Consider the following 14,511-nt stretch of genomic DNA (forward strand, 5'->3'; position numbering starts at 1 on the left):
TCATAATATGAATGCCAAAGTGATGAATATTATTTAATTGCTAAAAATCAGGAAAAGAATGGAGATTACCCTAAGATGTTTCGACTGTGTCAACATACCTGTGCCTGCAAATTGGTTATGTTTTGTACAGACCGAGACAACATGTTTGCTATCTGGCAGAAATGCTGTATTTTTAGTACATTAGTTTTTCCCCTACATAGCATAGCATGGTGAGTGAGAGCTTGATTTAAGGTGGTTTGCACTTCTGTCATTCAACAATTGACTGGCTGCATCTAAAAGGCCAAAACAGGAATTGAATAAAATCCAACATTGTTGGGCGCTTCGGTGGCATAGTGGATTAAGCGCTGACCATGTACCGCAGGGTTCCCGGTTTGATTCCATCCGCAGACATATCCTGCATGTCATCCCTTCTCTCTCTCTCACCCATCCTTCCTGTCATAATCTCTACTATATCTGTCATTAAAAAGAAAAATATGAGTGGGACTGCCCCACTCAGAACAAATTAAATAAAAAATCCAACATTGTTGGGAGTCTAACCAGTGTTGTTGTGGTGTTGGCGGTTAGCGTATAATATCACAAAGTCCCTTCTAAACCAACTTCCACCGGAGTGTGAGTGCGGCATGCAACGCAGCTGCTGTGTTGTAATCATGTACATCATATCCGATTGAAAACAATGGACGTCCACTGGACTTCAACTACATCCAGCAGTCTGTCTGTTCAAGTTGTTCTTAGCATATAGAGAAAATAACGTTTGTATCACCTGTCAGCATGCTCTCATTGACGATGCATGTTCCGTGGACCAGCGCTGCATCACAGGGCATGATCATCCCATTGGCTGGGATGACTACGACATCACCAGGGACCAGATCTGTGGACATGGCCTCCTCAACCTCTGGATTCAACCAAGGAAGGGAAAAAAATACTCATATACAGTATATTATTTCCAGTACATGTTTATCCAGTATTCCTTTGTTTCCTATGTTCAACACAACACCAAGACTCCAAGGTTTTGGATCATGGAAAATCAAACTATAGCCCACAAGAAAAGCAAAACGGGGTGACAATGGCTAAATCTAAAGACAGACATTTCCAAAATAAATAGAAATAAACAGTCTACACTAAGAAATAAAGAGGCACTACTAACATAAGAATGAGAGATGATATTAGTACAGATAAACTACATTGTACTTGCATAGTACTTCAGGAGGCAAACATAACAACAGAGAAAGGATAATGTTACCAATTGAATGCAAACGTATTCATTACCAAGCGAGCACACATAGTGCTCTAACATTATCATGTCTGCCCCCCTCCCTTATGATATAATGACATACCTTTATTTCCTCTACACACTGAAACACGTACAATACTGTGGGCCGCCACCATGTCATGGAGCATAACATATTGCTGAGATAAAAAAGAGAGTATTTCCAATCATGATACACAAAATCATACAACATCTCTAGCAGGCAAACACAGGTAATCAATACATGGTTTATGAAAGTAAGTGATCTGAAATGTAGGGATCTGACATTAGGTACCTAAAGACAAGCATGACTGGTTTTACTTATTCAGGGAGGAAATGCACCTTTTTGACTGTGTACAGCGAAGTAGCTATTGATATGATAGACATGAAGACGATGGCAGCTGCATAGTAGTAATACTGTTCAGTGCTCCAGAGGATGACACTGAAGAGCTGGAAGATGTAGAAGGGATTCAGGACCTGAGGAGAATGACAGTGACTGATTATCAAGCAGTATTATATGGCTGTCTATGCAATTTCTAACATTGAAGTAAATGGACAATTAACAGTATGTTTTATGCATCTTGAGAAGTAGGATACACAATAGCCTACCTCTTTTATGAGTAGTTTGAACACAGAAGGAACCCTCACAGCGATTTCATTCACCTCAAAGAACAATCTCCTATTTGAAGCATTGTGAGGTAATTAGCATTTCTTTGCTTCTAAACATGTTCAATGCCAACTACTGTATGTACTGTTTTGAATGACCAGTTAAGGCAAATGTTAGAAACAAATTGTGTACCTGAAGTGACAGATTCTGAGCTTGGGTGTGGTATCTGTATGGTGTCTGTATGGTATCTGTATTATATGGTATCTGAATGGTATCTGAATGGTAGAGTAGTAGTACCTGTAGTCCTGGAGCAGTTTGCTGAGACCTGTACTGTGGTCAGACTGGATGCTGGAACAGCTCAAGCTGATATCTTCCAAACCTCTAGAAGAGCAGCACACACAGTCATCTTCTCCATTGTAATACACACAGACACACCGAAACTCTCTCTCTTCTATTGGACAGATGAATAACCTCTATGGAATTCTGGTATTCATGTGGCTACTAAAGTCTCCCGAAAATTGTTAAATTAGAACATTAAATCAGCACTTTAGGTTTGCAGTGGTACTCTTACTTAAACACTTCAAAATTCTGTAGCAGATCATTCCAGTAGTATTTTGTGCTGTGGTGGGTGAAGTAGTGTATCTAAGAAAGAGAGAGGGGAAGATTTGAGCTCAGGGGATAGCAATGCATCAGTATACAGTGCCCTGCGTAAGTAATGTGACAGTGAACATGTTTTCTTCTTTTGGCTCTATACTCTAAAACCGGGGTCCCCAATAGGCGGTCTGTGGGCCACTTCTGGCCTGTGACGGGTTGATTTAAGGCCCACAAGAATTTTGGGATAAATGCCAGAAGGAAAAAAGAATAATTTCATAGGGAAATTATAATTTTAGTCTTCTTCCGTTTGGTATTTCTTTTTTGGAGGGATGACGACAACAACACTATTCCAAAGACAATTAATAATTTCAGCAATCAATCAAAGAAGAATTGTTCTCTGTTAATTCCACCCCGCATTTCCCCTATAGTCCAGCCCCCTTCCTTGGCACGCCGCAGAACATTAGCGTTAATACGTCAGTTGCAGTGAATCGAAAAGCGAGACAGATAAAACAAAACAGTAAGTTCATTGCTACAAAGAAATGTATAGTTGACACCGAAAACACACTGCTCAAAGAAATTAAGGGAACACTTCAATCACACATTGCGGATCTCAATGAACAAAATATTCAAGTTGAAAATCTTTATTGATCGTGTAAATCGTCGAGAACAAAATCGCGTAAGAACGGTCAATGGAAACCAAAATCATTAACCCATTGAGGGCTGGATTCAAAATCACACCGAAAATCAAAGTAAAGAAATTTGACCACAGGCTGATCCAACTTGCGTGAATTTCATCACGACAACTCATAATGTGGCTCAGTAGAGTGTATGGCCCCCACATGCCTGTATGCACTCCCGACAACGTCTGGCCATGCTCCTGATGAGATGGCGGATGGTGTCCTGGGGGATCTCCTCCCAGACCTGGACCAGGGCAACAGTGAGCTCCTGGACAGTCTGTCTCCTCCCAGACCTGGACCAGGGCATCAGTGAGCTCCTGGACAGTCTGTGGCGCTACTTGGCGGCGGCGGATGCACGATACATAACATCCCAGAGGTGCTCAATTGGATTCAGGTCTGGGGAAAGTGAGGGCCAGTCAATGGCATCAATGCCTTCGTCATCCAGGAACTGTCTACACACTCTGGCCATATGAAGCCGGGAATTGTCCTGCAAGGTCTGAGGATTTCATCCCGGTACCTAACAGCAGTCAGGGTACCATTGGCTAGCACGTGGAGGTTTGTGCCAGCCTCCAAGGATATGCCTCCCCAGACCATCGCTGACCCACCGCCAAACCGGTCATGACAGATGATGTTGCAGGCAGCATAACGTTCGCCACGGCGTCTCCAGACTCCATCTGTCACATGTGCTCAGGGTGAACCTGCTTAAATCTGAGAAGAGAACGGGGTGCCAATGGCGAACCTGCCAATTCTGGTGTTCTCTGGCAAATACCAATTGAGCTGCACAGTGCTGGGCTGTGAGCACAAGTCCCACTAGAGTTCCTGGTTCTGCAAAATTCACTGGACAGATGAATCATCCCCCGAAAAGATTCCACAGGCTACAGAAATCACTGAAGAGCAGCCAACCAAAGCTAGCATTAGCGGCTAACCTGCGGCCTTCCATGACTACACAACGCCCAGATAACGCCCAGATAACAGCCAGAGGGAAAAATAGATGAGATGAGGCAATATGCGCGTCTGGAGGGAGAACACGCAGTCTACCGCCCCCTACTGGCGGCAACTGGTACCAGTGGATGACAGTGTGCAAACTTGGAGGACAAAAGAGCAAACATCAATTTAATATTCCCATAACTCATTGCTCATATTTCTTGTTTACTGGTATTTACGTAACTTCCGTAACAAATTTACGTTTGGTTGTGTGATGGGGCTGGAGGTTGAGTGGCCCGCTATAAAAAGTAATTGGGGACCCCTGCTCTAAAAGTTTGGATGCACTTTATGTGCTAAGGGATTAATGAAATAGACATGATCTGCAGCCATCATCATAGACTCGCTGTGTCAATTGCTGATTGTGTCTCAATAGTAGATAGCTTCCTTCCCAAATCTCTCCTCCCTCTCAGGACCACTGTTCTAACCTAAATAACTACTGGACAATATGGTGGAAACCAAACCAGTGCTTTCTCTTAACAGTGGTTATGAGGGAAAGGGAATAAGGTGAGCCATTTCAGAGATATCAGGAAACAGCATCTGATGTATACAGTCGTAGTAGGTAAGTAATCAAAGGGAACTACCTGTATGGGTTCGAGATGGATATATTTTCCCTTCTGTTCCTCTTGGTTAAAGATGTGTGCTCCATCCCCATTGGACGTATGGAATGTAGTCTGGAATTCCACACTGTCAAATGGCCTCTTCCCTGGGGCCAGCATCACATGCACCCTGGCCCGGAACCACCTCTTGAATTCATCCTGAACAGTATGGAGCTGTGTCAGGTCACTTTTACACATTATGGGATGTAAATACACAGTATGATAGCATTGTACACCAACTTGTCAATACGGTAGATGGTCATTACAGTCAATATAATACTGTCTTGATACAATGGCCACATTACTGTGTGTCATACATGGACATGCTCTACATAGATGATACATTTGCTTCACATTAAATGGAGAAAAACAGTTGGAGGAGGTCAGAGGGGAGAGATCTCCAGTGAGTGTACCGTGGACCGAAGCAGCAGGGTCTGGGCCTCTCTGACGGAGGTCCGTGTGCAGGTCCCTCTCACTCCCCACTCTGGCAGCCAGTATAGCAGCAGGAGCAGGAGACCACCGCTGCACACCGCCCCGACGCCCACCAGCACCATCTTCCACAGGCAAGGCTGATACCCCCACACCTCCTACAGACCAGAGCATATACATACAGAATATGGGCACACATTTGGGTCAGAGAACAACCCCCACTAGAGGGAAGGTGGCACTTTTGAAGGATTGTGGAAGTGATAGGGTCGAGGGGTCATACTGCAAGACAAAATTCTCCACGTCATGCTGTCTTGACGCAATGTACACTGTCCCGATGGTAGTTATCACACTGGGCTCTCTCTCTCTCTCTCTCTCTCTCTCTCTCTCTCTCTCTCTCTCTCTCTCTCTCTCTCTCTCTCACTCTCTCTCACTCTCTCTCACTCTCTCTCACTCACTCACTCTCTCTCTCACTCTCTCTCTCACTCTCTCTCTCACTCTCTCTCACTCCTGTTCAACTTTTAGTTTGTTGCCAGGACAAATTCTGGATGTCTTTGGACAGATTCTGTATGTATATCAATTGTTTTGTGATGACTACACCATGCTTTATGGGAGGCAGAGTGATTTTCTTTGCCATATTGAACCGATCTAGTCATTGGGGTACGACCGGAAATTTGGAGCATTTGATTGGTTATGGTTAGGGATATATAGTGCAATTTGTTCACCATCTCTTCCTCCAGGCCCTGGTTGACCATCTTCGATTCTTTCTTCTCCATCCTGTCAGAAGTGTTCAAAGGACCGACTGAAACAAAGAGGTCACATGTTAGAACAGCACCTTTCTCCATCCCTGATGATCCTGTGCTTGGGTATCATTTAGTCCCATCACTATTTGTGTAATTATGTCAAAGTTAGGTTTCAATACTGTCACAACCCTGTGTAACACATGTGAGCATCTCCTCCATGTGAATGAAATCTCTTAACCCTCTTGGGGCAGTAGCGAGCATGGGCAGTAGCTAGCACGGGCAGTTCGATCCACGCTTAAGGCAAGATCCTCTACCCTGCCGGTCTCTACACTGGTATTAGAAGTGGTGATGGTCACCATGTGTGCCATTGGAGAGGCATGTCCACATAAGGGACTTAAGATATAGTGAGGGCACGCTCTCCTGAATGGATGGGACAGTGTAATGACCCTGTATAAGGCCAAGCTGAAGGCTGTGAGTTTGTAGCTTGCCCATTTGTATCTGAACATTCAAGGTTAATTTTTTATTGCCGCTGTTACCTTGATAAACTTGGGTTTGCTCTAAACAAAACATGACTGATTGATTGGGCTAATTTGTGTTGGGCTGTGTTTTAAATAATAATAATAATAATAATAATAAAAATAATAAAATAGTGTTTTCATAGTGCAATCAACTTGTCAATCAATTGTTGGAATGTGGTATTTTTTTGCTCTAGGCACAGGGTCAGCCATAGTCAGTGCCCCTGTAGCAATTAGAGTTAGGGTTAGGGTTAGGTGCCTTGCAACAGCAGTGGTAGGCCCCTTAGATATAATGTCAGCAACCCTCCAGTCACCAGCAGCTCCCTCCTGAGGCTGGGATCGAACCAGCTAGCAATTGCTAGCCTGCCTCTCTAACCTCTAGGCTACCACTGCCCCCACTTTTTACTTGTTGAGTTCCCCTTTGGAGCACAAGGTATCACATACATTTCTCAACCCTGTCTGGTCTATAAACATGTGGCAACTAGTATGGTATAGCATTTGCACTCTGTCAAGAACTAGGCTAACTAAATCTATAGTCTATATCAATAATATAATTCTCCATTAGTTCCGCATGTATTTCATTTCAAAGCTGTAAATGTGTTTCTAGCAGTAATACATTCTATACTAACTAATACTCAATTCTTTTTTTATCCATGTTTTATCATGTTCATTCATAACTTTCATCAGGCTACTGTAGCCAACTCTTGTCCTCCATGCTTGTTGTTTGTGTCACAAAGTGATGATGTCCTAACTGTCCTATAGGGAGTGATGAAAAATCACTTCAGGGCAAATAAGTTGGATCTTTTTTTTAATGTGGTTTAAAATAGCCTATTCCACGTGGTTTCTGTATGATCAGAAACATATTTTCGAATCAGATATGTTTTTTTTTTTTTTTATCACTTCAAACTGTAGTGTGAACAATGATTTAGTCTGTAGGTACAATGTTGGTGTGTTTGTGGGCAGATGTTATACTTTAGGTAGGTGGAGTTATAGATTGGTTATCAGCTGTTACTTGATGATCAAATTGAGTCCTCCCTCCTCCCGAACATGATAATAACTTACTTAACTTCAAGTATGTGTGCGGGTGTTTTGTACTTAAGCAAGGTAAAGTATGTGCAGTTGGGTGGAATACCTTTGGCCAGAGGGTTTGAGAGCCTAATACATGTCAACATGCAACAACATGGTTATTTATACACTACATGAAGGGGTTTGATAACTCTGCTTAGATAAGAAACGGACTTACAACTTTGCGTCTCCCTTTAACTTTTCTTTTTTTATTAAGGAGTCATAAGCAGTCTGTTGCTGTGGCTTAACAGATGCAGTTAAAGGAATCACAAATGATATATACACCGAGTCAAATAAGAATGCACAACCACTCAAATAACAACAACAAACAACAAATAAAATCACTATAATCCAAATTGTCCAATCTTAACATCTGAGACAATCGTTCTATAAGTAACATTTATGCACAGTAGAAAGTAGTACAAACCTAGTCCTCAAACAATAACTTTATGCATTCATTTATCGAATACACGATTTAATGTGTACGGTTATTGGTTTACTTATTTATGCATGTTACTTTTGAACTTTGTTACAACATGATCACAAGTCGTGGTGGGAAACTGGAACTCTCTGAAACGGGTGCATTCACCTGAATGTTGACAGCTGAGAAATGTTAAATATGTGCATGGAAATGACATAAATAATCACTTACCAGAACCCTCTAGTCTCTTCTAATTAGGAATGATACATATTGCGGGACAAGTCTTATTTAAAATCTCAAATCTCTGTCAAAAAGTCTTCTGCGTCCGCTTAACATGAGCGCACTGGAATGTGTCCACAGACGACGCGCGTGTGCAATATTGACAATGCGCTCGCTGTGGCTGCATGCGGGGTTCCGACCGTGTGAAACTGGCCCATTCACCACCATTGAACAGGAGGAAGTGAAAAACAGGATGTGACGTCATTATAGGACACATATTTTATGAAAATGCTATGAAGTCAAAAATTAACAAAACTGAAATGTAGCCTACAGTACATCGTGGGCCCGTCTCACCAACGGCGTTTCTTTACCAGGCATACAGAACGCTGCACAAAAGGCCAACTGTGAAATAGGAAAATATTCCGTCTCATTTAGCAGCCTTACTACCCTTATCCTAACCAAGAGATGGCAGTATTCTCCTCCATTTGATAATTACGTTTATACGTTTAAAACTACAACTAATTATCTGAGTAAATGCATGGTCAGTATAGTGTGACTGAACTAGATGTCAACATCCCAATGCAAACATTCTAATGTGTCCACAGAAACAGCCTCCTGATCAGTTGACGTTAAGAGACCACCATCCTCTTTCTTATCCTCATCCTGTTTCTTATACAGTGATGCTTGAAAGTATGTTTATACTTATGCGATTATAGATTTTAAAAAATAGTTTTTTACCATGAAATCTTTATTTAATCTGAACCATTATCTGACATAAGAGGTTTATATTGACCAATTCCATATGTTGGTTTAGAGGGAATCAAGTGTGTAGTAGGACAACTACATTCTAAAGAAATTAGTGCAGTGTAGCATGATTCCATCTAAACCAACATATGGAATTGGTAAATATAAACCTGTTATGTCAGATAAAAAAGACTTAATGATTTCATGGTAAAAACGAAAAAATCTATAATTGCACAAGGGGTTTACATACTTTCAAGCATCACTCACTGTATACCTTATCTCTCTGAAACATGATAAAAGATGTAGACAGGAGAAGCAACAATCAATAATTAGAATGAAACTCAAAGTAACCAAAATAATTCATGTATTTTTAATAGCCCAGTCTCCAATAGTCTTTGCATAATCATGAACTTATCATTTAATGTGTAACTAAAAGTTAACAGTAAAAAAGATAACAAATGAAATGTCGCCAAATGTGTCAGACATTTCACCATGAGATTTTCACACACAAAAAGCAGACATTTAAACAACAAAAACTAAGATGCTTCACTGTAAGAACAAATTTGGGCTGGGATGTCCATCACTTTGTATGTGTAAAGTTGTAGCAGTCCAATAAAGAATCAAGATGTAACTTTTTTCTTTCCACCTTGAGACTTCTTTCCAAAACCACCACCTTTACCTGATAAATGGCAATAACAGCAAGTTAGACCATCTGTACCAAAGTGCAGCAGACTTGATTCTACATAAATAAAGAGATCACAAAGCATGTTAACATTCTACTAGGTTTGGACGGTTTTATGGTTAAATCGAAAACTGGGGTTTCATCACAACGTCATAAATTGTTATATTTAATAAACGCCATAAAAGTGTGTGGTTGAAGATGCTATGAAAGTGATTTTTCAATGTAATTTGTCAATAAATTAACTGTCTAAAAATATGTGTCACATGACAGCTTCTCCTCAGAACGGAGAATAAGGGAACAGTGTTGCCAGATTGGACATATTCCCACCCAATTGGGCTACTTATGATCACACTGGGCGGTTTTTAGACTGTGGTTAGGCTGGGAAAAATTGCCATCTGGCAACACTGTTAGGGAAGCGAGATGCTCCCTTATAGCCTTACATACTAAATAGACTAGTCTTGATGCAACTTTCATGCCCACTGTGATGGGGTACATTGCAGAAAGCTACAGTCTGTAGGATACAATACAAATTGTTTTTGGTAGCGCATAGGCTATGGGGTGGCTGTGGCGCAGGAGGTAGAGCCGCCGTCTAATGATCGGAAGGTTGGCAGATCGGCGGTTCGAGCCCCGGCTGGCCACATGTCGAAGTGTCCTTGGGCAAGACACTTAACCCCAAATTGCTCCCAGTGAGCGGGCCGACGCCTTGCATGGTAGCTTGCCGCCATTGGTGTGTGAATGTGTGTGTGAATGGGTGAATGAGAGGCCGTTGTAAAGCGCTTTGGAATAAGGCGCTATATAAGTCAGTCCATTTACCATTTATAGGCCTGAAGAAGGTCTATGAAAGACCGAAAGCTAGCGCAATAATATCGGATGAAGGATCATATGGAAGGAGATTAACTATCGGAGATAAATCACAGAACCTGTCAACATATTACTACTTCGGGACCCGCAGCCAAAGACAATCACAGAAGCCAGGTAGACTTGCCTGTGTGTGCGCATTAAGCTGTATATTAATGGATGGTATACAGTGTGCATATTCACTGCTGTTTGGCAGATTGATTACTGGACTATGGATGCGTCTTAAATGCACAAATAACGTATTGTAAAGAATTTGCATTCCAGCGACCACTTATATAATTGTGAAACTGAAGTACCCGGTAGTCTAATTATGTTGCGACTGTGTTGACAGTGTTTTCGACATTAATGTATTGTAGTAGTATAATAGGGCTCCATTATTTGAAATTGGCGGCTCAACAATGACATCATTGTTATTTTCATTAACAGTTTCTCGGTTTCAAAAATCTGAAACCATCCATCCCTACATTCTACTATTGTTTGCATTGGTCTTGCAATGTCAGCTCAACCTAGACCATCTTACCTCCTCGATGGCCTTGTTGTCCACCCCTGAGACCTGTGCCTCTACCTCCTCGTCCGCCACTTCCAGGTGTACTTCTGAGGCCCCCTCCACCACGGAGACCTTGTTCATCCTTGATTATGGCAAAGGCCAGGGACACCTTGCTCCCATCGATCACACAATCCTCCATGGCCTCCTTGGCATTCTTGCATTCCTCTGGGCTCTCAAACTCTATAAAGCCAAACCTGAGAAGTAACCAAAGTGTTAGTATGGAGAAGTCTTAATGTCACAACTATGTGGTTTAAATTCAAAAGGGGTAATTTTCAGCCACATACCCCCTAGACACACAAGTGTCCTTGTCGGTGCTGACACGAGCAGCAATGGCTCCTTCAAAGGCACTTTTCAAAGTCTCATCACTTGTTTTCTTAGCAAGACCTCTGACGAACAACGTCTTCGCTATAGATATTACACAAAAAGACACATCAACATCCAATTATTTGCTAAAAGATATCCATTATAATAATAATAATAATAATAATAATAATACATTTTATTTATAAAAGCACTTTACATAGGAAATCTCAAAGTGCTACAATTAAAAACAAGAAGATAAAACAATAAACAATAATAAATTATTATTATGCTAGTATAACAGTAATACTCACTTAATTTGTCATGCCTCTGTGACCTGCTGTATTCTATTCTGATTGCTCTTCCTTTAATCTTCTTGTTTTTAGACAATTCCATGGCATGTTTAGCATCATCCACACTTCCAAACTCAATGAAGGCATAGCTTAAAAGAGGAAAGAAAAACGTGATCATTGTTGTTGTTTTTTTAAACAAAAGTCAAACTTTTAACAAAAACATATTTTAGTGCAGGTGAGCCAACATCAGACTTCACTCACCCTCTTGCTCGGCCATTGAGCTTTGGTATTGTGGTACTGACTGCTTTGACAAAGAGTTTCTTCAGGGCATCCTCGTTTGCAACGTAAGCCAAGTTACACACTATTAACATGTTACTAGGTGTGTTATCATCTGTGGAGCAGAACATTTGAGAAAATGTTGACAAGGGTTTTCAAAACTAGTCAGACATACCAGTTTAAGTGTCCAACCAACCAGTGACTGACATAACTGAGCTCGCCATCCCCAGATGCTAAACATAGTTTTAAAGGAAACCTATTATGCTGTTTTTCCACAAGTTAATATAGGTCTCTGAAAACATGTAATTTAAGTTTTTTGTTGAAAATACCACAACCATAGTGGTTGAAATCATTCCCTATGAAACGAGACAAACCTTCAAGACCCTGATACGTCATCAGTAGTGTCATAGAAAAGCATTGACGCTCGCGATTCATTCACAACTTAAGTTTTACGCTATCAATCGATCAAACAAGTCATCAAATAAAAAAGAACAATGCTTCATTATCAGACCATGACAGAATAACAGTGCTCTGTAGGCTATCAAGCTGTGCTCCTACCCTGCCAGTCTGCACTGATATAGGACAACAGCGCAAAAACTTCACAGCTGAACTTTAGTTAAATCTCCGGCATCATATGCCATCAAAAGGGGGAAATACGACATGGAAAAATGCATGAGCGCAGATTTATTTTTATGGCGTTCCGAAATCCGATGTGACTGGAAAGCTGGAGAAACAGCCGCTTAGTCAGGTACATGCTCACATCCAATCTGCCGCTCACTGCTCTCCATCAAAAATGGCACATCCATCAATAATATTACATAATAACTACTGCTCGGATTAGATTGCGGGTTATTTTGGTTTAATAAGTGCCGCTATGCAGCTATAGCGTCATATACCATCAACGGGGGGAAATGCGACATGGAACTAGGTCAAAATGCATGCCCATAATGCACAAATCAGTCTAACCTTAGATAGATAACTTTACATTTACATAGTATGGGAAGGCTGTGCCTGACGCTTCCATTGGACTAGGACGCCGGGGCGCTCATACAATCTTCGCGTTTGTTGCAGAGGAACAGGGTCACCCTGTGACAAACGCGCAGAAATTAGTGCTCTGGTGTCTTGCTTTGGGTAGTCAAATGGAAGTGCCCAGGTAATAGTTTTGCTATTATTGTCCTCTACTGCTGAGCACTAAAACTCTCAGATCTTAAACTTGGCTGAAGCGTGCTGGACTTTGGAACCGCGTATTTCTATGTTTCAATACATTGAAATGACATTAAACTAAGATAATAATACGGTTATCCTAATTTTTCTAATCTTTATTAACAAGTAATTACAGAAAAAGTAATGACATTTGTGGTTGCCTTCCGTATTGCCTAGAGCGAAATCAGACTTCTGTAGATGATTCGAAATGCATTCTGGGAGGTAGGGCTATGGCTCAGAATCGAACGTGGTCCCGAAAAATCTCCAAACGGAGCCGTGGAAATTCCTCCCCCTTCCCCCTAGCCCTCGATGAAAACATGAATTGGGACAACGCTACCCTAAACGTGAATGCGCAAAACCGAGCCGTAGGGGTGAATTGGGATCAGGCCTTAGAGTTATCTCCAAGGACTCGAGTCTGACAAAATATGTCTTGCTTTCAGACAGTTCTTTTCTTCAAACTGATCATTGTTATTTTCATTCTTGAATTGCCATCACACAATACAGTATACTTTTATACTTCTTTAGCTCCTACGTAAACTAAGAAGAACACGGGTTAAAGTATACCATTCGTTCTTGAGATCACTTTAGCCTTGTTAGCCTTTGCTACTCGGTTCACAACGTTCACCAAACAGAGTCGGTTCAAAGATCCAGCTCGTTAATGAACGACCCAACACTCGTCGTTGGTCAGTGCTTCACTGAACAAATACTAACGTGTAGGTCCACCATATTTCATATTTAGTAACATATAAGCAGCGGGTCCACCATACTTTATATTTAGTAACATATAAGCAGTGGGTCCACCATACTTTATATTACTGAGAAAGAAAAAAAAGTTGGCAGAAGGAGGATTCGAACCCATGCCATGCAATAGAGGAGATTGCAACCTGAGAAACAATTCTCCGGTAGTATTTATCTGCTGAAGGGAAAGCCATAGGCGTACATGAAAACAACTTATTCTACATGATTCACATCCATCCATAGCTTGTATGTGAAGGGAAACATTTTACCTGGTACAATTTGAGTACTCTTTTTTCCCATAAAGTCGATAATGATGACTCTGTCTTTGACAGCAGTCCCTTGCTTTTCTTCCAGTTGTTTTTCAGCAATGGCCTCAGTCTTAAACTCGATGTAGGCAAATCTGTTGAAGTGAAACAGAGGTTCTATGAATTACAACTCTGCTACAGATTTTACTTCAGAATCTTAACCTTAGTTGACCCGTACACAACTCACATTTTCAACACACAATCATATGTCAACTAAGGCACGTTTTGGCTCCTATGCAATAGCTTCACAAACTCTCACCCTTTGCTAGAGCAGTCAAAACCAATGGGAAACCTGAAGTCGACAGCCTTGTCAAAGACATTCTTTAGGTCTTCCTTAGTTGTAGAAAATGGCAAGTTCTTTACAAACAAGGTCCTGGCATCTTTAGCTGTGGAAAAAAAGACAATTATTACATCAAGTGTCTCTAGAAGGGACCGCACAGAACACAGAAATCAAATGGAAAAATCTATGCAT

General features: G+C 41.3%; 1 protein-coding gene across 6 annotated transcripts in view; it reads right to left on the reverse strand.

Annotated features, from left to right (window-relative positions):
• The window catches only part of LOC308169611 (polyamine-transporting ATPase 13A3-like), a 30,715-nt gene that overhangs the window by 13,553 nt on the left and 2,651 nt on the right, over nucleotides 1-14,511 (reverse strand). For all 6 annotated transcript variants that reach the window (XM_080544311.1, XM_080544309.1, XM_080544310.1 and 3 more), the window contains exons 8-22: nucleotides 14,299-14,425; nucleotides 14,004-14,134; nucleotides 11,779-11,908; nucleotides 11,539-11,666; nucleotides 11,209-11,329; nucleotides 10,898-11,118; nucleotides 5,856-5,932; nucleotides 5,118-5,291; nucleotides 4,690-4,863; nucleotides 2,425-2,495; nucleotides 2,151-2,234; nucleotides 1,856-1,925; nucleotides 1,589-1,723; nucleotides 1,335-1,407; nucleotides 761-892 (exon numbers count right to left, since the gene is read on the reverse strand). In XM_080544311.1, coding sequence (XP_080400437.1) covers nucleotides 761-892; nucleotides 1,335-1,407; nucleotides 1,589-1,723; nucleotides 1,856-1,925; nucleotides 2,151-2,234; nucleotides 2,425-2,495; nucleotides 4,690-4,863; nucleotides 5,118-5,291; nucleotides 5,856-5,932; nucleotides 10,898-11,118; nucleotides 11,209-11,329; nucleotides 11,539-11,666; nucleotides 11,779-11,908; nucleotides 14,004-14,134; nucleotides 14,299-14,425 — 1,848 coding nt within the window. The remainder of the gene's footprint in view (nucleotides 1-760; nucleotides 893-1,334; nucleotides 1,408-1,588; nucleotides 1,724-1,855; nucleotides 1,926-2,150; nucleotides 2,235-2,424; nucleotides 2,496-4,689; nucleotides 4,864-5,117; nucleotides 5,292-5,855; nucleotides 5,933-10,897; nucleotides 11,119-11,208; nucleotides 11,330-11,538; nucleotides 11,667-11,778; nucleotides 11,909-14,003; nucleotides 14,135-14,298; nucleotides 14,426-14,511) is intronic.

The sequence above is a fragment of the Nansenia antarctica genome (assembly GCF_963989245.1).
Source record: "Nansenia antarctica genome assembly, chromosome: 13".
Taxonomy (NCBI): domain Eukaryota; kingdom Metazoa; phylum Chordata; class Actinopteri; order Argentiniformes; family Microstomatidae; genus Nansenia; species Nansenia antarctica.